Source organism: Bombus vosnesenskii, unplaced genomic scaffold (genome assembly GCF_011952255.1).
Source record: "Bombus vosnesenskii isolate JDL3184/JDL3185 unplaced genomic scaffold, Bvos_JDL3184-5_v1.1 scf7180000013314, whole genome shotgun sequence".
Taxonomy (NCBI): Eukaryota; Metazoa; Arthropoda; class Insecta; order Hymenoptera; family Apidae; genus Bombus; species Bombus vosnesenskii.
In genome coordinates, this window is record NW_022882960.1 from 5,092,655 (window position 1) to 5,106,813 (window position 14,159).

General features: G+C 36.0%; 3 protein-coding genes across 3 annotated transcripts; 1 reads left to right on the top strand and 2 right to left on the bottom strand.

Moving 5' to 3' along the window:
- Positions 1–59: 59 nt before the first annotated feature.
- Positions 60–1,308, bottom strand: LOC117235147 (DTW domain-containing protein 2). The gene is made up of 5 exons (XM_033496906.1): positions 1,115–1,308; positions 846–1,007; positions 588–768; positions 318–520; positions 60–246 (listed from the first exon to the last, which is right to left on the bottom strand). Exons 1-5 carry the CDS (start codon positions 1,195–1,197, stop codon positions 117–119), a joined length of 759 nt encoding a protein of 252 aa, XP_033352797.1. The 5' UTR covers positions 1,198–1,308; the 3' UTR covers positions 60–116.
- A 1,242-nt stretch (positions 1,309–2,550) lies between these two features.
- On the top strand, positions 2,551–4,170 carry LOC117235119 (histidine protein methyltransferase 1 homolog). The gene is made up of 6 exons (XM_033496854.1): positions 2,551–2,710; positions 2,869–3,120; positions 3,232–3,389; positions 3,460–3,710; positions 3,790–3,905; positions 4,028–4,170. Exons 1-6 carry the CDS (start codon positions 2,671–2,673, stop codon positions 4,072–4,074), a joined length of 864 nt encoding a protein of 287 aa, XP_033352745.1. The 5' UTR covers positions 2,551–2,670; the 3' UTR covers positions 4,075–4,170.
- LOC117235120 (pyridoxine-5'-phosphate oxidase) lies at positions 4,071–6,209 on the bottom strand. Its single transcript, XM_033496855.1, has 6 exons — positions 6,004–6,209; positions 5,041–5,197; positions 4,874–4,973; positions 4,745–4,798; positions 4,398–4,597; positions 4,071–4,337 (listed from the first exon to the last, which is right to left on the bottom strand). Exons 1-6 carry the CDS (start codon positions 6,053–6,055, stop codon positions 4,172–4,174), a joined length of 729 nt encoding a protein of 242 aa, XP_033352746.1. The 5' UTR covers positions 6,056–6,209; the 3' UTR covers positions 4,071–4,171.
- Positions 6,210–14,159: the final 7,950 nt, after the last annotated feature.

The following is a 14,159-nucleotide window of genomic DNA, read 5'->3' on the forward strand; positions in this document are numbered from 1 at the left end:
AATTTTATTCGTTTGTCTTATTTACCTCTTTGTTTTGTTTATTTTTTAGATATGCTTATAAAAATTACATATTTATTATAAAATATCTTCTTACAAAAACTATTACATAAAAAATGTTATGTAGATTCTTCTGGCAGTATACGTAATTGCTTAGCTAGTCTTCGTCCTATTAGTTTTGGATAAGCTTTCTGTTTAATTAGAAATTCTTTACTTTGATGAGTTACAGCACCATTTTCTAGTTGAAACCTAAAATTTTCATAATTATATTCTCTTTCTATATAAGATGTAATCTTATATTACACGAATAGAAATCTTGCCTGCAGAGATAATGTAAAGGTCCAAGCATTTTATTTTTTAATTCTAGATCACCTTCTAAAATGGAAAGAGCAAATGCACCAGTTTCAAGTGTAGACAAACAACCTTCAGTTGGTTGCGTTCTAATAACATATTCACTTGTTGGAATACCAACTAATTTACATGTTCGTAAAACACACAGTGCTGGACTTGAATGATATATTGCCTGTCACAAACAGCTTCTCCTTTATTCATTTTAGTATATAAATTGGCTAAGTTACAAGATACACTACCTTCGCTTGTGGCCAAGTTCCATCCAATAAAATAAGATTATAAGGTTTCTGTTCATTAACTCCAACAGGATTTAATTTATCAAGTGCTATAGCACCCGGAGATGGGTATAATAATATAGTATCTTTGTCATTTAAAATTTCAGTTAAGCCTTCATGTTTTGAAAGTGGAAACTTTTTTCCTCTAAAATAAAAGAATACCATAGCGTTATACATAACTACAAATTTTAATATTATACACCAATATTTTAAATAAATCACCTATAAATTACACATTTTCCAGGTTCTAAACCAAGAGCAAGCATAGGCGCAGTTCGTAAGCAACGTTTTGCTTCAGCTGGATGTTGTAAAATTATTATTCTTGATGCAGGACATACAGGATGCTTTGGTAATCCCGGACACCAACATACTGGTACAGGCCTTCTGTATATAACCCATTAATCAATTTTAATGGAATCAAAATGATATGTGAAATACATACATATATATATAATTGCTTAAACATAACCTAATTTCATATTTATACGTACTTGCATTGCGAACACTTATCTCTTGTCTCTGGAGGATCAGCAAGTATTTCTGATAATTCTTGCCATACAGTTTCTTCATTCATTCTAGTTATGATCTATAAAGATAAAAGAAACGATCAAACAACTTAATAATTAATAGAAGTACATGCATAACGAAAGGCGAGATAGTATTGATAGTATAAAAAAATATATATATACATATATATATATATATATATTAACGTTATTGTTTATAATAACATAATAGTTTCCTTAATATTAAACATCAATAAAACAGCAAATTAAATATATTCTATAATTATATTTCTTTTTTCAACAAATAATTTCATATTTTTTTTCTATTGAATAATGAAAGTTTAAATTTCGCGTCTTTGTAGAATCGATAATCGATAGGATAACAAGTGATGCGAGAATCGCAAGCAGTTCAGCTTCCGGAAAAGTTTATTAAGTTTGAAAGTGTCGGTTAAGAGAGTTTTGCATTATTGCCGAAAAATTAAACAAAACGGTGAATAAAGCAGTGTAAGTATTTTGTATTCCATGTTTTTATTTCTTTTTAATGGAATTAGTTTCTGTTGCGTACAGTTTTTTGGGCTATAGTCATTAAAGCAATGATATAAGATGCTCTTTAAGAGATTTGATTTGTAAGCAAACTGTACTTTATTTCATAATATTTAATATTTTATTTTATAAATATTTGTGTTTTTTGCGATTATAATCATTCAGAAATATGAATTAACAAATTTTCTATAAATAACAAGCTAAATTTAATTAAAAAGTATATTCTATTCAGTTTAATATTTCATTATTTACATATATTCTAACAAGTACTTCCAAAATTTTTGTTTAGGCCTATCATTAGCCCAGAAAATCTTTACAATATCTAAACTGACGGTTTATTGCACTGTTTTGGGCGGAACGAGTCACTAGTTGTACCTTGAAACAGGAATCTTGCTGTTGAAAATTGTGGCGGTAATGGTAAGTATAATACTAATCATTTATACGTATCGACTACGTATTGTTTGTGCATGATTACTAGTTTTACTTAATCCTGTTGCGTTCTTTTAATTATTGTCCATCCAAGCGTATTTCTCTATCGTTAACAAATTCCTTAAACTTGAGGAAAATATGAAATAATTGTTACTGACATGCGTGATTTTTTATTTTAATTTTTTGATAGAAAATTTGTTAAAACTGTTTGTTAAAACAAGATTGAGATTTAGATATAAAAAATTTAGGACTGTAGCAGGGTTAATTAATATTTGTAGTTCAATATAGATAACTAAAAGTCCTAAAGGAAGTTCGACAAAATTTGAAATAAATTGCAAATACTTCGTAACTCTGTTATTAGCTTGAAAGACGTTATAAACTATATCAATGTCAATTACATGAAAGTGATTCTCTGTGATTGCTATCTTATTCTACGTTATGTCGATAACGTTGGTAACGACACTAAAATGGTGGAAGCATACGGTTATGGCTTGATTTCTCTCTTCAATTATTTTATTTTTTAATGATTTTTTGTAATAAAGTGTGACAGGAAAACTATCAAATAGAAAATGTTTAAATTCGGATTTTCGGAAAATAAACAGGATGAAGGTACTTTTATATATTTCACTTCCCTATAGCTAATTAAAATTCTCAGCATCGAGAATTATTTTTGAGGTTATACTTGCGTTATACTTCCGCATATATATAATTGTTGAAGGCGATCCAAGTTTTCGTTGAATAAGAAATGAATAGAGTTATTATTTTAGTGAGAGGTGAAGATACTAAAAAATCAACAATCAATTGGATACCTGCCTCAGAGGTGGAGGTATCAGAATCGGAATTGCAAATCGAGAACCGATATAAACCTAATGATTACAGAGAATGTCTGTTTTTTCCGGATTGCAAATTAAAATTAATTCGATTTGAAAGGGCGTTACACGATTTGCAAAAGAATAATTGTACAAATATTCTGGAGGCAGAATCGCAACATTCTGATCTTATTCCCGCTAAATACGAAGGTAGACTATATCTAATTTTCCTTAAAACAATATCATTTACTTTCTGAAAAAGTTTCGTCACCATTAACGGCAGTAAAAAAATTGTTGAATTGTTCGATTTCTTGTATAAAGGTGGCTTAAAAATCTGGGAATGCAGTTACGATTTAGGCCAATACTTATTAAAAAATATCGAATTTCAAGATAAATTTGTTTTGGACTTAGGATGCGGTACCGGTATTATTGGCCTTGTTGCTCTTCTTAAAAATTCCATCGTTCATTTTCAAGATTATGTTCGTATTTATCATGATATGTTCATGATGTGACTTATAAAGTTGATTTTACGATTAATTACCATTGCAGAATGTAGAGGTAATTAAAACTGTAACGATCCCGAACGTTTTATTGAATCTTGAGGATCGAGAGAGCATATTAAATAGGTGTCAATTTTTTTGCGGTGATTGGGAATCGTTCACAAAATTGCGTGATTCTAACAATGGGGATGAATTCGTAGAATACGATCTGATTTTCACAAGTGAAACAATTTATAACCCCGATAATCATAAAAAATTGTACGAAGTTTTCAAACGCAGGCTCAAAGCGAATGGCGTTGGGCAAGTACAATTATTATCTAATCTTGGTTTCGACTTTTATGAGAGCACAATATAACATTGGCTCACGTGGTGTTCTTAGGTTTATTGCCGGTAAAAGCTATTATTTCGGTGTCGGCGGAGGAATGAGGCAATTTCAGGACCTAATAGAGAAAGATGCTATTTTTGACGTTGAGATAGTGTGGACAAATAGAGAGGGTATTTTTCTAAACAAGCAACAATTATATATATATATAATTTATTTATATATATAGTTCATTTATATAGTTTAACGTATATGTAATTATATTTATATATTATGTATATATATACATTTTTAGGATTGCAAAGAGAAATTCTAAAAATTACAAGGAAACAACAATCTTAGGCTGATTCAGAACTTATTATTCTAGAAGCATTATTCTTTTTGTAATTTGTGAAACAAAAAATGTTATTTAATAAAAAAATATCCTTTCTTGTATTATCTACGGAGATAATCTTTCATAAACCCATCCGTCATCTCCCCGATGGAGTAATACGTTGTCGATTTTTTCGTTTGGCATAGGCCGTCTGAAACGAATTCTATCGTGTAAACGATCGCTTTGACCTTGCCAAAATTCTACGGAATGTGGAATAATGATATACCCTCCCCTAAAAATTAGATTAGATTATTATCGTACATGATGCGTTTTTAATAATTCATCGAATTACCAGCAGTCTGGCCTTTTAACTTGACCCTTTGGGAACTGTGCCAGTAATTCTCTTTCTCTCACAATAAGCGTCTCTCTACTCGCGATCACACTACTTTGTTTACTAGACATTGATCCTATTTGACACGAATATGGTCGGGTTTGGAAATAATGATCCGAGTCTTCTGGAGAAGTTTTTACTGCTCTGCCTTCCATACGCACCTAATAAAAAAATTCGTTCAACATTTTCATTAAACATAATTTCTTACTTCAATATTATAATAATATGCTAATAATTTGTAAACGTTAATTTAAGATAATATTTTATTTCTTTCTATAGCCAACGTATATCGGTATAACGTCTCTTACGCCTCGTCTCAAAGGTTGCCAATAGAAGTACGCTGCTACATTTGAGTTTTGAGCCTAAAAAAAATGGTTAAATATAGTACTTATACATATCGTTACAACCGTTGCAAATTGAAAATATAATGTACTTACTATATCGTGACCTTTTTTACTTTCGTAATTCGTATAAAATTTGAAACCATCGTTACCATAATGTTTTAGTAATACTGGTCGTATGGACGGAATTCCATTTCTGTAAAAAACGATATTGTAGGAAATATCTTATAGTAGGCAATGCCAAGCGATTTATTTAGTATTACTTAGTAGCCGTGGCAAGAAACATGGTGTTTGGCTCCATAATATTCGGGTTCTTGGAGGCTTCCTCGAACCATGCTTTAAATTGACCAATAGGCTCCTTGCTAACAAGTTGTTCCTCCGTAAAAGTTTCGTCTTTGCCTTTGTACCTAATTCGCATATCTACAAGAAGTAAGTAATTAGATATTTAGAAGTTTTCCTTCAACTTCGATTTCGATGATTTTTTAATGCGTTGTAAAACTCAACGTTTTGAATTTTTCCTTTTTCTTATATAACTGTAGATTAGCTTTAGTTTCGTTTAGAGATATTCACGAAAGTTATCAGCATTATTATAGCGAATTCTGCCTATAATTATACGTCTGTGGTAGCGTTCGCGTCAGTATTGGTTCTCGGTGGCCTTGTAGTGGAGGTATAATGATACAATCGAAACCGAACTTTTATGTTTTGTTCGAAGTATACGTAAACGAGAGTCGGGCGAGCATATACGAGACTGTAAGAAATGTCTACTATATTTTATAATTCAACTAAAAATGAATAACATTGATGTGTTGCGTTTGGGTTTAGGCTAATATTTTTAATCTGGTTGTCGCAAAGCGGCCGGCTACGCTTGTGTGAAATAATAAAAATTTATTCTTTTTGTGAAATAATAATATCAATGATAAAATAATATCAGATGTGCATGAGGTTTTTAAATTCGCCCGATCTTTGTTTGTAGACATAATTCGTAGAATTCACTATTGTGTCCGACAGATTTTTACCGAAAACTGTCAAAACTACTAAACTTCAAAATACTGATTTCTACAATATATTCAAAAATTATTGATATCGATGAGGAGGGCATTGTAAATAATTAACCAAAAAATGTTTGCTTTAGAATCGTGAAAGGCTTTCGCTTAAAAGTTACGTAAATGGTGATAAAAAGAAATTCTCTTTTATAATAATAGTAATTACAAAAAATAAAGTTGTACCTCCGATGTCAACACCGAACTTCGCATCTGCAGTAAGCTTTGAAGATGACATGGTGCTGATGCTACTTAGAGACACTTCACACGCCAAGTGTTGGAAAAATGTAAACTTAACAATAACAGATTATGAATAAGTATAACATCGAACAATCTTATCAAACCGTGGAAAATATACATATCAGAGAAGTAACAGAGCTCATATCCATCGTTCTTGTTCTTCCATAGTACAGCGCTGTCCCTAGCGGTCTACTACTGAAGGTCCTATTTATTGGGTTGGCAACTAAGTGATTGCGAATTTTGTCATTAGATGGTGTTGACAACCCAATAGTTTCACCAAAACGAGGTATAATCGCTATTGTTTCACGTTACAAAAACTTTATCATTACGGTTTTACAGAAATTTATACTTTTCTATCTGAGATAGACAAATATGAGAATAACATAATCGCGTTATGTTTTATCGTTTAATCATACAAAAGTTAAAAGTCTATCACAGTTGACCTTATCGTCTATGGTAAAAAGGTTTTCGATAATCAATATCGATGGTTTTTGTCCGTGATAGAAGAAGGTCTGTGTCGGTAACTGTACAATGGCAGTTCATAGAACTTGTGCACTTTTAGGATAGAGTACGCTGTATTATTCGGCCATTTACTTTATAGTACGACGAGTTTCTGTGTGTTGTATAGGTAGATACTGTATGCAACACTATAGAATTTTATTAGATGATATATAAAATCATTACTTGTAACAAATATCGTTATTAAAAACACATTTTGCGACTTTTCAAGAACGCTATCGTAGACATAATGTGAGGCAAATGCATACAAATGTACGAGAAGAGAAACATAATTAAATGATTATGTCACGATGAAAGTAAAACGACATCAAAATCTAGTTTCATATTTTAAGGATATAGTACATAGTATAGTATAGTATATAGCATATAGTGATTTGCCTTCTTTTGTGTTTTATCTCATAATAAAAATAAAAGATAAAATCAATAATTTGTTAATTACATATAATAATATATAAAAGTAATAATTTCCATTACATCTCATCACGTTTTTCGTACTACGGTTGTACAATGGGTGGATAAATCGGATATTCCAGGTAAATACCTATACTACTTAAAATCACGTTACTAATGATATTTCTATCGAGTATAATACATGATTTGTTGCATATTGGTATTTCTAAATTCTTCAATATATTTTAGGAAATTGATATTTATTATTAATTCATTGATCGTACCAATAACATATTATCCTCGTATGTTTCGTAAAATAGCTTGCGTTTTACGTTCTTGTAGTTAAAAAATGTTTCACCATTTTCTCTATAGACAAGCAGTAGGTTACTTAGAATATTTACTGAAACATTTCCTCATACATTTATTACTAAATTACCAAATTAGCAAAATATCATTGGGAACACCATACGATCCATAGTTTCATTTTTATATGACGCATAATTTAAATTTTTATATAAGTAGAATCCATAGAAAAGAAACTTTTACATTTCTAACAGGCCAGGATAAAGTATTTGCTCCAAGTTTTTATTAGCAGTCACGAGACACCGCAACGAGACTTAATTAACTTCTTGAAGGTAATAAACTGTTTGAAGCATTGGGATTGTCGACAATACAATTAAAGCATTCGTGGAAGCGGCACCAGTCGATAAATAACTGGGAAAGAGAGAGAGAGAGAACCCGGTAGGACACGCGAATAGTATCGGAAGGTGAGATCGTGCCGACGACGTCGCAAAAAGCGGATGACGCCGGTATTTTTAATGGAAAGCCGAAGGCAAGTTGAATAGAACAAGCTTTTGGGTAGGGAAGCGACACTCAGTTTCTTTGATCAATAATGAAAGTTCTCTCTGTCTCGGTTTCACGTTCTTCTTCGTTTCACTGTCTTCTTTGGCCCCGAGCTATTGGCCCTCTTTTTCTCTTTCTTCCACCACCGACGTTCTCTATCTTATCTTATACATTTTTAACCCTTATTCCGGCTTCCCCTCCCTCTTCGTGCGAAGGAGGAGGACGAAACGGTGCACGAAGGCTCAAAGCGAAAGCCAAGTTCTAACAAGCCTCGAGCCGAGCACCCAACGCTGCTGGCCCTCTCCCTTAAATAATCCACTCCCCGATCCATTCGTACGAAAGCCTTTTTGTAAAAGCCTGGATAGCCATCACTCAGCGGGGAGAGAGTCTTAAAAAATTTGGGACTTTCGTCGGTCTCTTCGCTCGACAGAATTAAGGATCACGTGCCTGCAGATGGTTGAAATTCGTCGGGAAATATTTCGACATCGGATTAGATGGTCGTCGAGCGTCTTAAGCTGCTTCTTTGATACATAAAATGACATTAGAATATTCATGGACTTCACCGAAGTCGCGGTATTTACTTACATCTTTTTGGGAAGAGAGAAGTTGAACGTGAAAAGTAAAACAGTAGTCGTAACGGTAGGTAGAGGAATTAAATTCAGATTGATTGGAAAATACTTCGACACGGATCAGATGTTCGTCGAAGGTTTCAAGTTGGTTTCTTGATATTTTTTGCCGTTAGAAGATGGTAGATATTTTACATTGTTTTAGAATCTATGTTTTTACATGCATGCTTGCATTCGTATTTATATTTTTTAGGGCAAAGGGAAGTTGTAATATGAACGTAAGATAAATGTGAGAAGAAAGACAGTAGTCGGCGGAATTAAGAATCATGTGGCTATAAATCGTTAAGATCGGTCGTAAAATATTTCGTTATTGGACTGGACACTCGGTGTAAGGACGAAAAGCCGAAGATCCAAAATCTAAGCCGATTCTTTGATAGTTCTTTCCTAGTAAATTGTGATTCAAGTGGATTTCTTAATAATCGTGGAACTGAATTCGTGACATTTACATCTTTTTTAATCGGAGAGAACAATTGTACGTAAAAATAGTGCGAAATGTAAGAGAAAGGACAGTGGATATGGAAATGGGTATCTAAATTTTGAGCTTTCAAAGAGGATGCGAAAGATGTTTCTATTTTATTTTATATTTCAAACTAAATAAATACCGAGAAAGAATATACAATATGAAAATGAATATAAACATGATTCAAGTTATTAAACTAATATTCAGATACATGTTCTTTCATTTACGACGTTTATTCAACCGGGGCGTATAAAAATCCTGGAGAACTTTTTAAACAGGACATCGAAACGTCAATCCTTTTCAACGTCGATTCAAAAACTTTAATTAGTATTTACGGATCGGTGCTCGTGGAATCGTCTGAATGTTTCCGGCGCCATGACTTCGGCCCTTGTAAATATTGTAACAAAAAGGACTTCCGTTTCTTCCGCGATGAACGAGCCCATTGTGGCTGGTTTCCTTTGACATTAGCGAAAAACGAGGGAAAGGACGGGTTTCTTGTCTTCTTCGACCTAATAAAAACCTCAAAAAGATCGGCGAGACTACCATCGTAGGCTTCTTGTCCTTTCTTTCGCGGCTTTCTTTCTTTCGTTTCTTTCCCTTGTTTGCCACTGTACCTCGGTCAAAAGCTTACGGAGAACAGAGGGGCTCGGGACACGGATTAGTGTCCTTGCGTAGGATCCGGGTACGCTAAGCAAGCGGTGCGCACGAGGAGGACGAAGAATACGAGAGGAGGGAGGACGAGAATTCGTACAAAGCGAAGGGCGAAGAGGAAAGGGGGTGGCAGGGCGCGGAATAATGCTTAACAAGCCGACTTGAAAGGACGGCCGCCATTTTGAGTCAATACTTGAAAGTCTTTGCTCATTAAGAATATTTTACGTCTCCCTCTTCCAACGGAATCACTACCCTCCTCTGGATCACCCACCCTCTTTACCCTCGGTTCGACTTTCTTTTTCCACGTTTTTTCATCCCCTATCCCTCTCTCCTTCTGTTCCGCGAGTCCATCCCCCCGATAGGAAGGGAGAAGAGGAGGGGGAGGGGGTGGGAAGGAGGAGGCAAGCGGGTGGTTGCACCCTCGAAGATGGAAGTTATTTACGCGGCACTCGGAGCACCCTCCACCATCGCAACCCCGTAACCATTCCCTTTCCTCGTCGCGTTTCTACGCCGGCCTCCCCCTTTTTCCTTCGGTAAGACGCAGCAATACTGCTACCCCCACCATTTTAACCCTCGCGCTTGCTCCACTCTTTTCTTTCACCCTCGTTCGTTCTAGTCGCAGTTCCACCATAGACTACCGATGGCCAGCGCAACCCCCTCAACGCGGGCTAAGGGAATTCCGACTTTGCCGCTGGGCCCACCTCTTCGTCCGACCCACCTCCTCGACCCTTTCAACCTTCACCGTCGCTCGCTCGCTCGCTCGTTCGTTCTCTCGTTCACCTCCGCCTTGCAACTTTCCTTCGTGTAATCATCGTCCCATTTCGTGGCGTTTTTCCTAATTCCTACCCAATTTCGCTTTTAGCATTTCAATTTATGGCCGCGAACCGATTTGTTAGACGTGCCGACCCTCTCGGATCGCTGGATTACGAGAGCAAGGGAACGACGAGAAATTTCGATGGATAAAATACACCCGCTCGGTGAAATGTTTCTTTTTTCCACCGCGTGTTCTTTCTCTTTCGTTTCGTTATTAAGGGCGAGGAGGAGGGGGGGGGCAGTAACGTTGACGAATTCGACTCGCGTATTCGATGGAAAAATTGAATTTAACAGAGAGAGATTTGTATGGAAAAGGAGAAGTTTGTCTTCGTTTATTTTTTAATCTAGAAGCTTAGGACTCGTTGATTGATTGATAGACTCCTTTTTTGGTGTTATCTTAAATTACATTTTTTGAATTAAACTTTATCGGTCGTGTGTCATTTTTGACGTGACATTGCAATTTTATTGGAAAAGCCGTGTGTCACGTAGGCAGCGACAAGATCGAATAAAAATTCGATTCAGTAAATTATATACAGTGTCATCCAAAAGTATTTGATTTTAACGAACGTTCCAGAAATATTATGAAACCATTTTAATACGCGTCCTTACAAATGATAGATATTTTGTTTCATATCAGATTAGCAAGTGTATTGCATTCAATAAAATCTCACGTGTTTATGTACAATTTTTAGATTTTAAGTGAACATTTGCAATAGACTCGAAAAATTATGTTACAATTAATTACGTTCTTCTATTTTTATTTTATACTAACATTTTAAAATGGAGCATCTACTCTCAATTCGATGAACATTTTATCTTGTACAATCGATATGGATGATCGATATATACAGTATAACACAATGGAAAGATGAATTAAAAAAGTAATTTTCTTTCTTGTAAAATCGAGGTAATCCAAACGTTCTTAATTTGCTTCTAAAAATAATAACGTCGTATTACCAAACATTTTGGATCTTTTAAGTTTTCAATATTTATAGGGTTTGCAATAAAACAGGAAGATATAAAGTATTCCTTTCAGGCAATTAAACCGTAACACCTTGTGCTCTTTCTATGCTAATTACGCGAACATCATTCGGATGCAAATGAGTAAATATAAAAACAATACAACAGAACCATTCCGTGGTCGTAAAAAACAGCACACTGGTACTATTTTGTATAGCCGTTCGGCCTTTTAATTTAGCAATTTATGGCGTCACATGCCATCTCGTGTCGGAGTGGTCTATAGGGGATGTTGTGTCAGTGCGTGGTCCGATGATTAATGGTTGCGTTCTGTACGGTGCCACTAAATTTCGAGTTACGACAACCGTGTATGGTACATACAATTATTCATTCAGATCTAGGTATATGCTATCGTCATTATTTGATAGAAAAGTATATGCTTGTTAAAAGTACAAGTTTTTTGTTTCTCTATGTTAATGGATTCTAGATTATTTATTTGCAGATCGTTCTATTACCAATAGAGTATTTAGCCAATGACAGACTGACAGTATCTAGATTTGCAACAAAATGGATCATTTTTGGATCATTTGTTGGATCTTTTATTTTCTGTCTTCTCTCTTTCTTTATTTACAAATTTTCAGTTTCCTTTGTCACGAATTGAACTTTTATAGAGCTGCGTGGCACGAATTAAAAATTAATTTTAATTTTAAATTTATACAGGAAATTTTTTAATTTTATTTTTTAAATTTTGAAGCAAAGAAAGAATATGTCGCTATATCTATGTCTTTTGCGTAATTCATTTCTCCAAAAATATGGCGATCGGTTGTATAACGAGAAAGTCCTCTACCGCATCATAGGAAACAGAGTTATGCGAAGTATATGTATCCGCGTTGTAGATTGTACAAGTAGGCGTAAATGGGGGTGCAGTGTACATGAAAAAACAGTATATTAAAATCGTGACCATTGGTTTTCGAAAACCATTAGCTTCCTCAAGGACATAGAGATAAATTGGAAACCAAACAGATATTAACACAGCTTACAACGCATAGTTGGGAGACATTTTTCTTCTACTTTGTTCGTTAAAGTTAGATTACAATTACGATTAGAAAGAACCGTCTTATGCTCTTACCTGAAAGAGCCCGCTTTGTGAATAAGCTCATAAACGTTCGCGAAACCTCTTTCTTTTTCAAACAAAAAGTTTCGCTATAAAAGTAAAACTATATTGGAATCTCCTTAGCTGATCGTACTATAAAAACTTTCGCAGTGCAACAGACTTTGACACAAGGAATATAATCATCAACTTGGTTCTTTATAACGGTAAGAAGAACGCAACAGTTCGATACGCAGCGGAACCAGTCCTCCTCTCTCTCCCTTTTCGCGACATTCGTTAGCCGTAACGAACTTTCCGAACAAAAAGGCTTGCGTGTCGAGTTTTTAAGTCATCGCGAAGGTATTTTCGCCTGCCAGGCGAACGGTGCATGAGAGAAAAGACAATGGGACCGATATAGCCGGGTGCTGGGCGAGGAACGGCGCGCGGGGGGGAGGGCTGACTGTAAAAATAAATCACGCGTGCAACGTCGTCGTTTCTCGCTCAATTGTATCAACTTTAACCCCTTTTATTGTATCGCTTTTTTTTCCATCGTTCTCTCTTCGCCGTTTGACCGGATTCGCATTCGACCCTCACGGTTTCTCTTTCTCCTGGTGGCCCGCGAGCGAACGAGCGAATCAGGTTCGAAGCTCGCCCGTGCGAACACAATCGACCGTGCACGAACGCCAGAAAGCGCATATAATAAGCCATGGAGAGAGAGACAGAGTGAAACAAAAACTGGTCTCGCTAGGTAAAACAATAGAGGGGGTTCTTCGGCCGGGGAAAGAACGACAGAGGAGAGTAGAGATGGTGAACGCGCGAGCGAGTGAAAGAGCGCGCGCGCGGTTACCCGGGTCGGCGAGAAACAAGAGGGTGAGAAAGAGAAAGTAGAACCGCCGCGGAGAGCAACCCCATCGAACCGCGGCACGACGTGTGTGAAATTCAAGAACCTGTAGCGTCAAGAAGAACAAAACGACGGTGCCAGCTGCACGGTGCATACGTTATTAGTGCGTCGTTTTGTCCTTCCGCTTCGAAATTTCAATATACCTGTATCGGCGCGCCGAAAAAAGATCATCATAACTCGTGAGACGGCAGGCTGGCTAAGGCGCGAGAGAAAGAATTCCTTCGTTCCTCTTAGCGAGCTTCGGATCGTTTCTTCTTTCTCTGTCTCTTTCGTCTCTTCTATCTCCGTTGCCGTACGCTCCCTCTTTGTCCGCGGCACCCGAGAAACAGGTTCCTCTTTATTCGTCCTGCTTATTATGCAAGTTATTGTTTTCGCTGAGACACGAGAGCTCCGGGAGTGGTACTGGTTCAAGCGAATGAAAAAAAGGAAACAAGTCCTCGAGTGATTCTCTCGTTCGTGCATCTCGTTCTCAAGGGTTGTGCGAAATAATTATCATAACTCTGTATCGGTAGTCTGGTTGAAGTACCCTCTCTAGCCTCTCTGCTGTTGCGAAAATCTCGCAGACGAGATTCTCGTGAGAAACGGGGAATAAATTCAAAAAAAAAAAAAAAAAAAAGAAAGGGAAAGAAAAAAGGAAAGGAAATATTCCTGGATGAGGAGGAAAAGCGCAGGGAATTAATGGAATGGTATAGGTATGGCAGGTACGTTAAAGTTCTTATATGATGATGGACAGTGGTCCATGGCGTAATACCCCTCGATATACGGTCGAATGCAATGGCGATCGATGGCAGATGTCCAGAGACGACTGGAAAGAGGATTTTTTTTTGCTATGGGCTCCCGCGGACCCGTCCA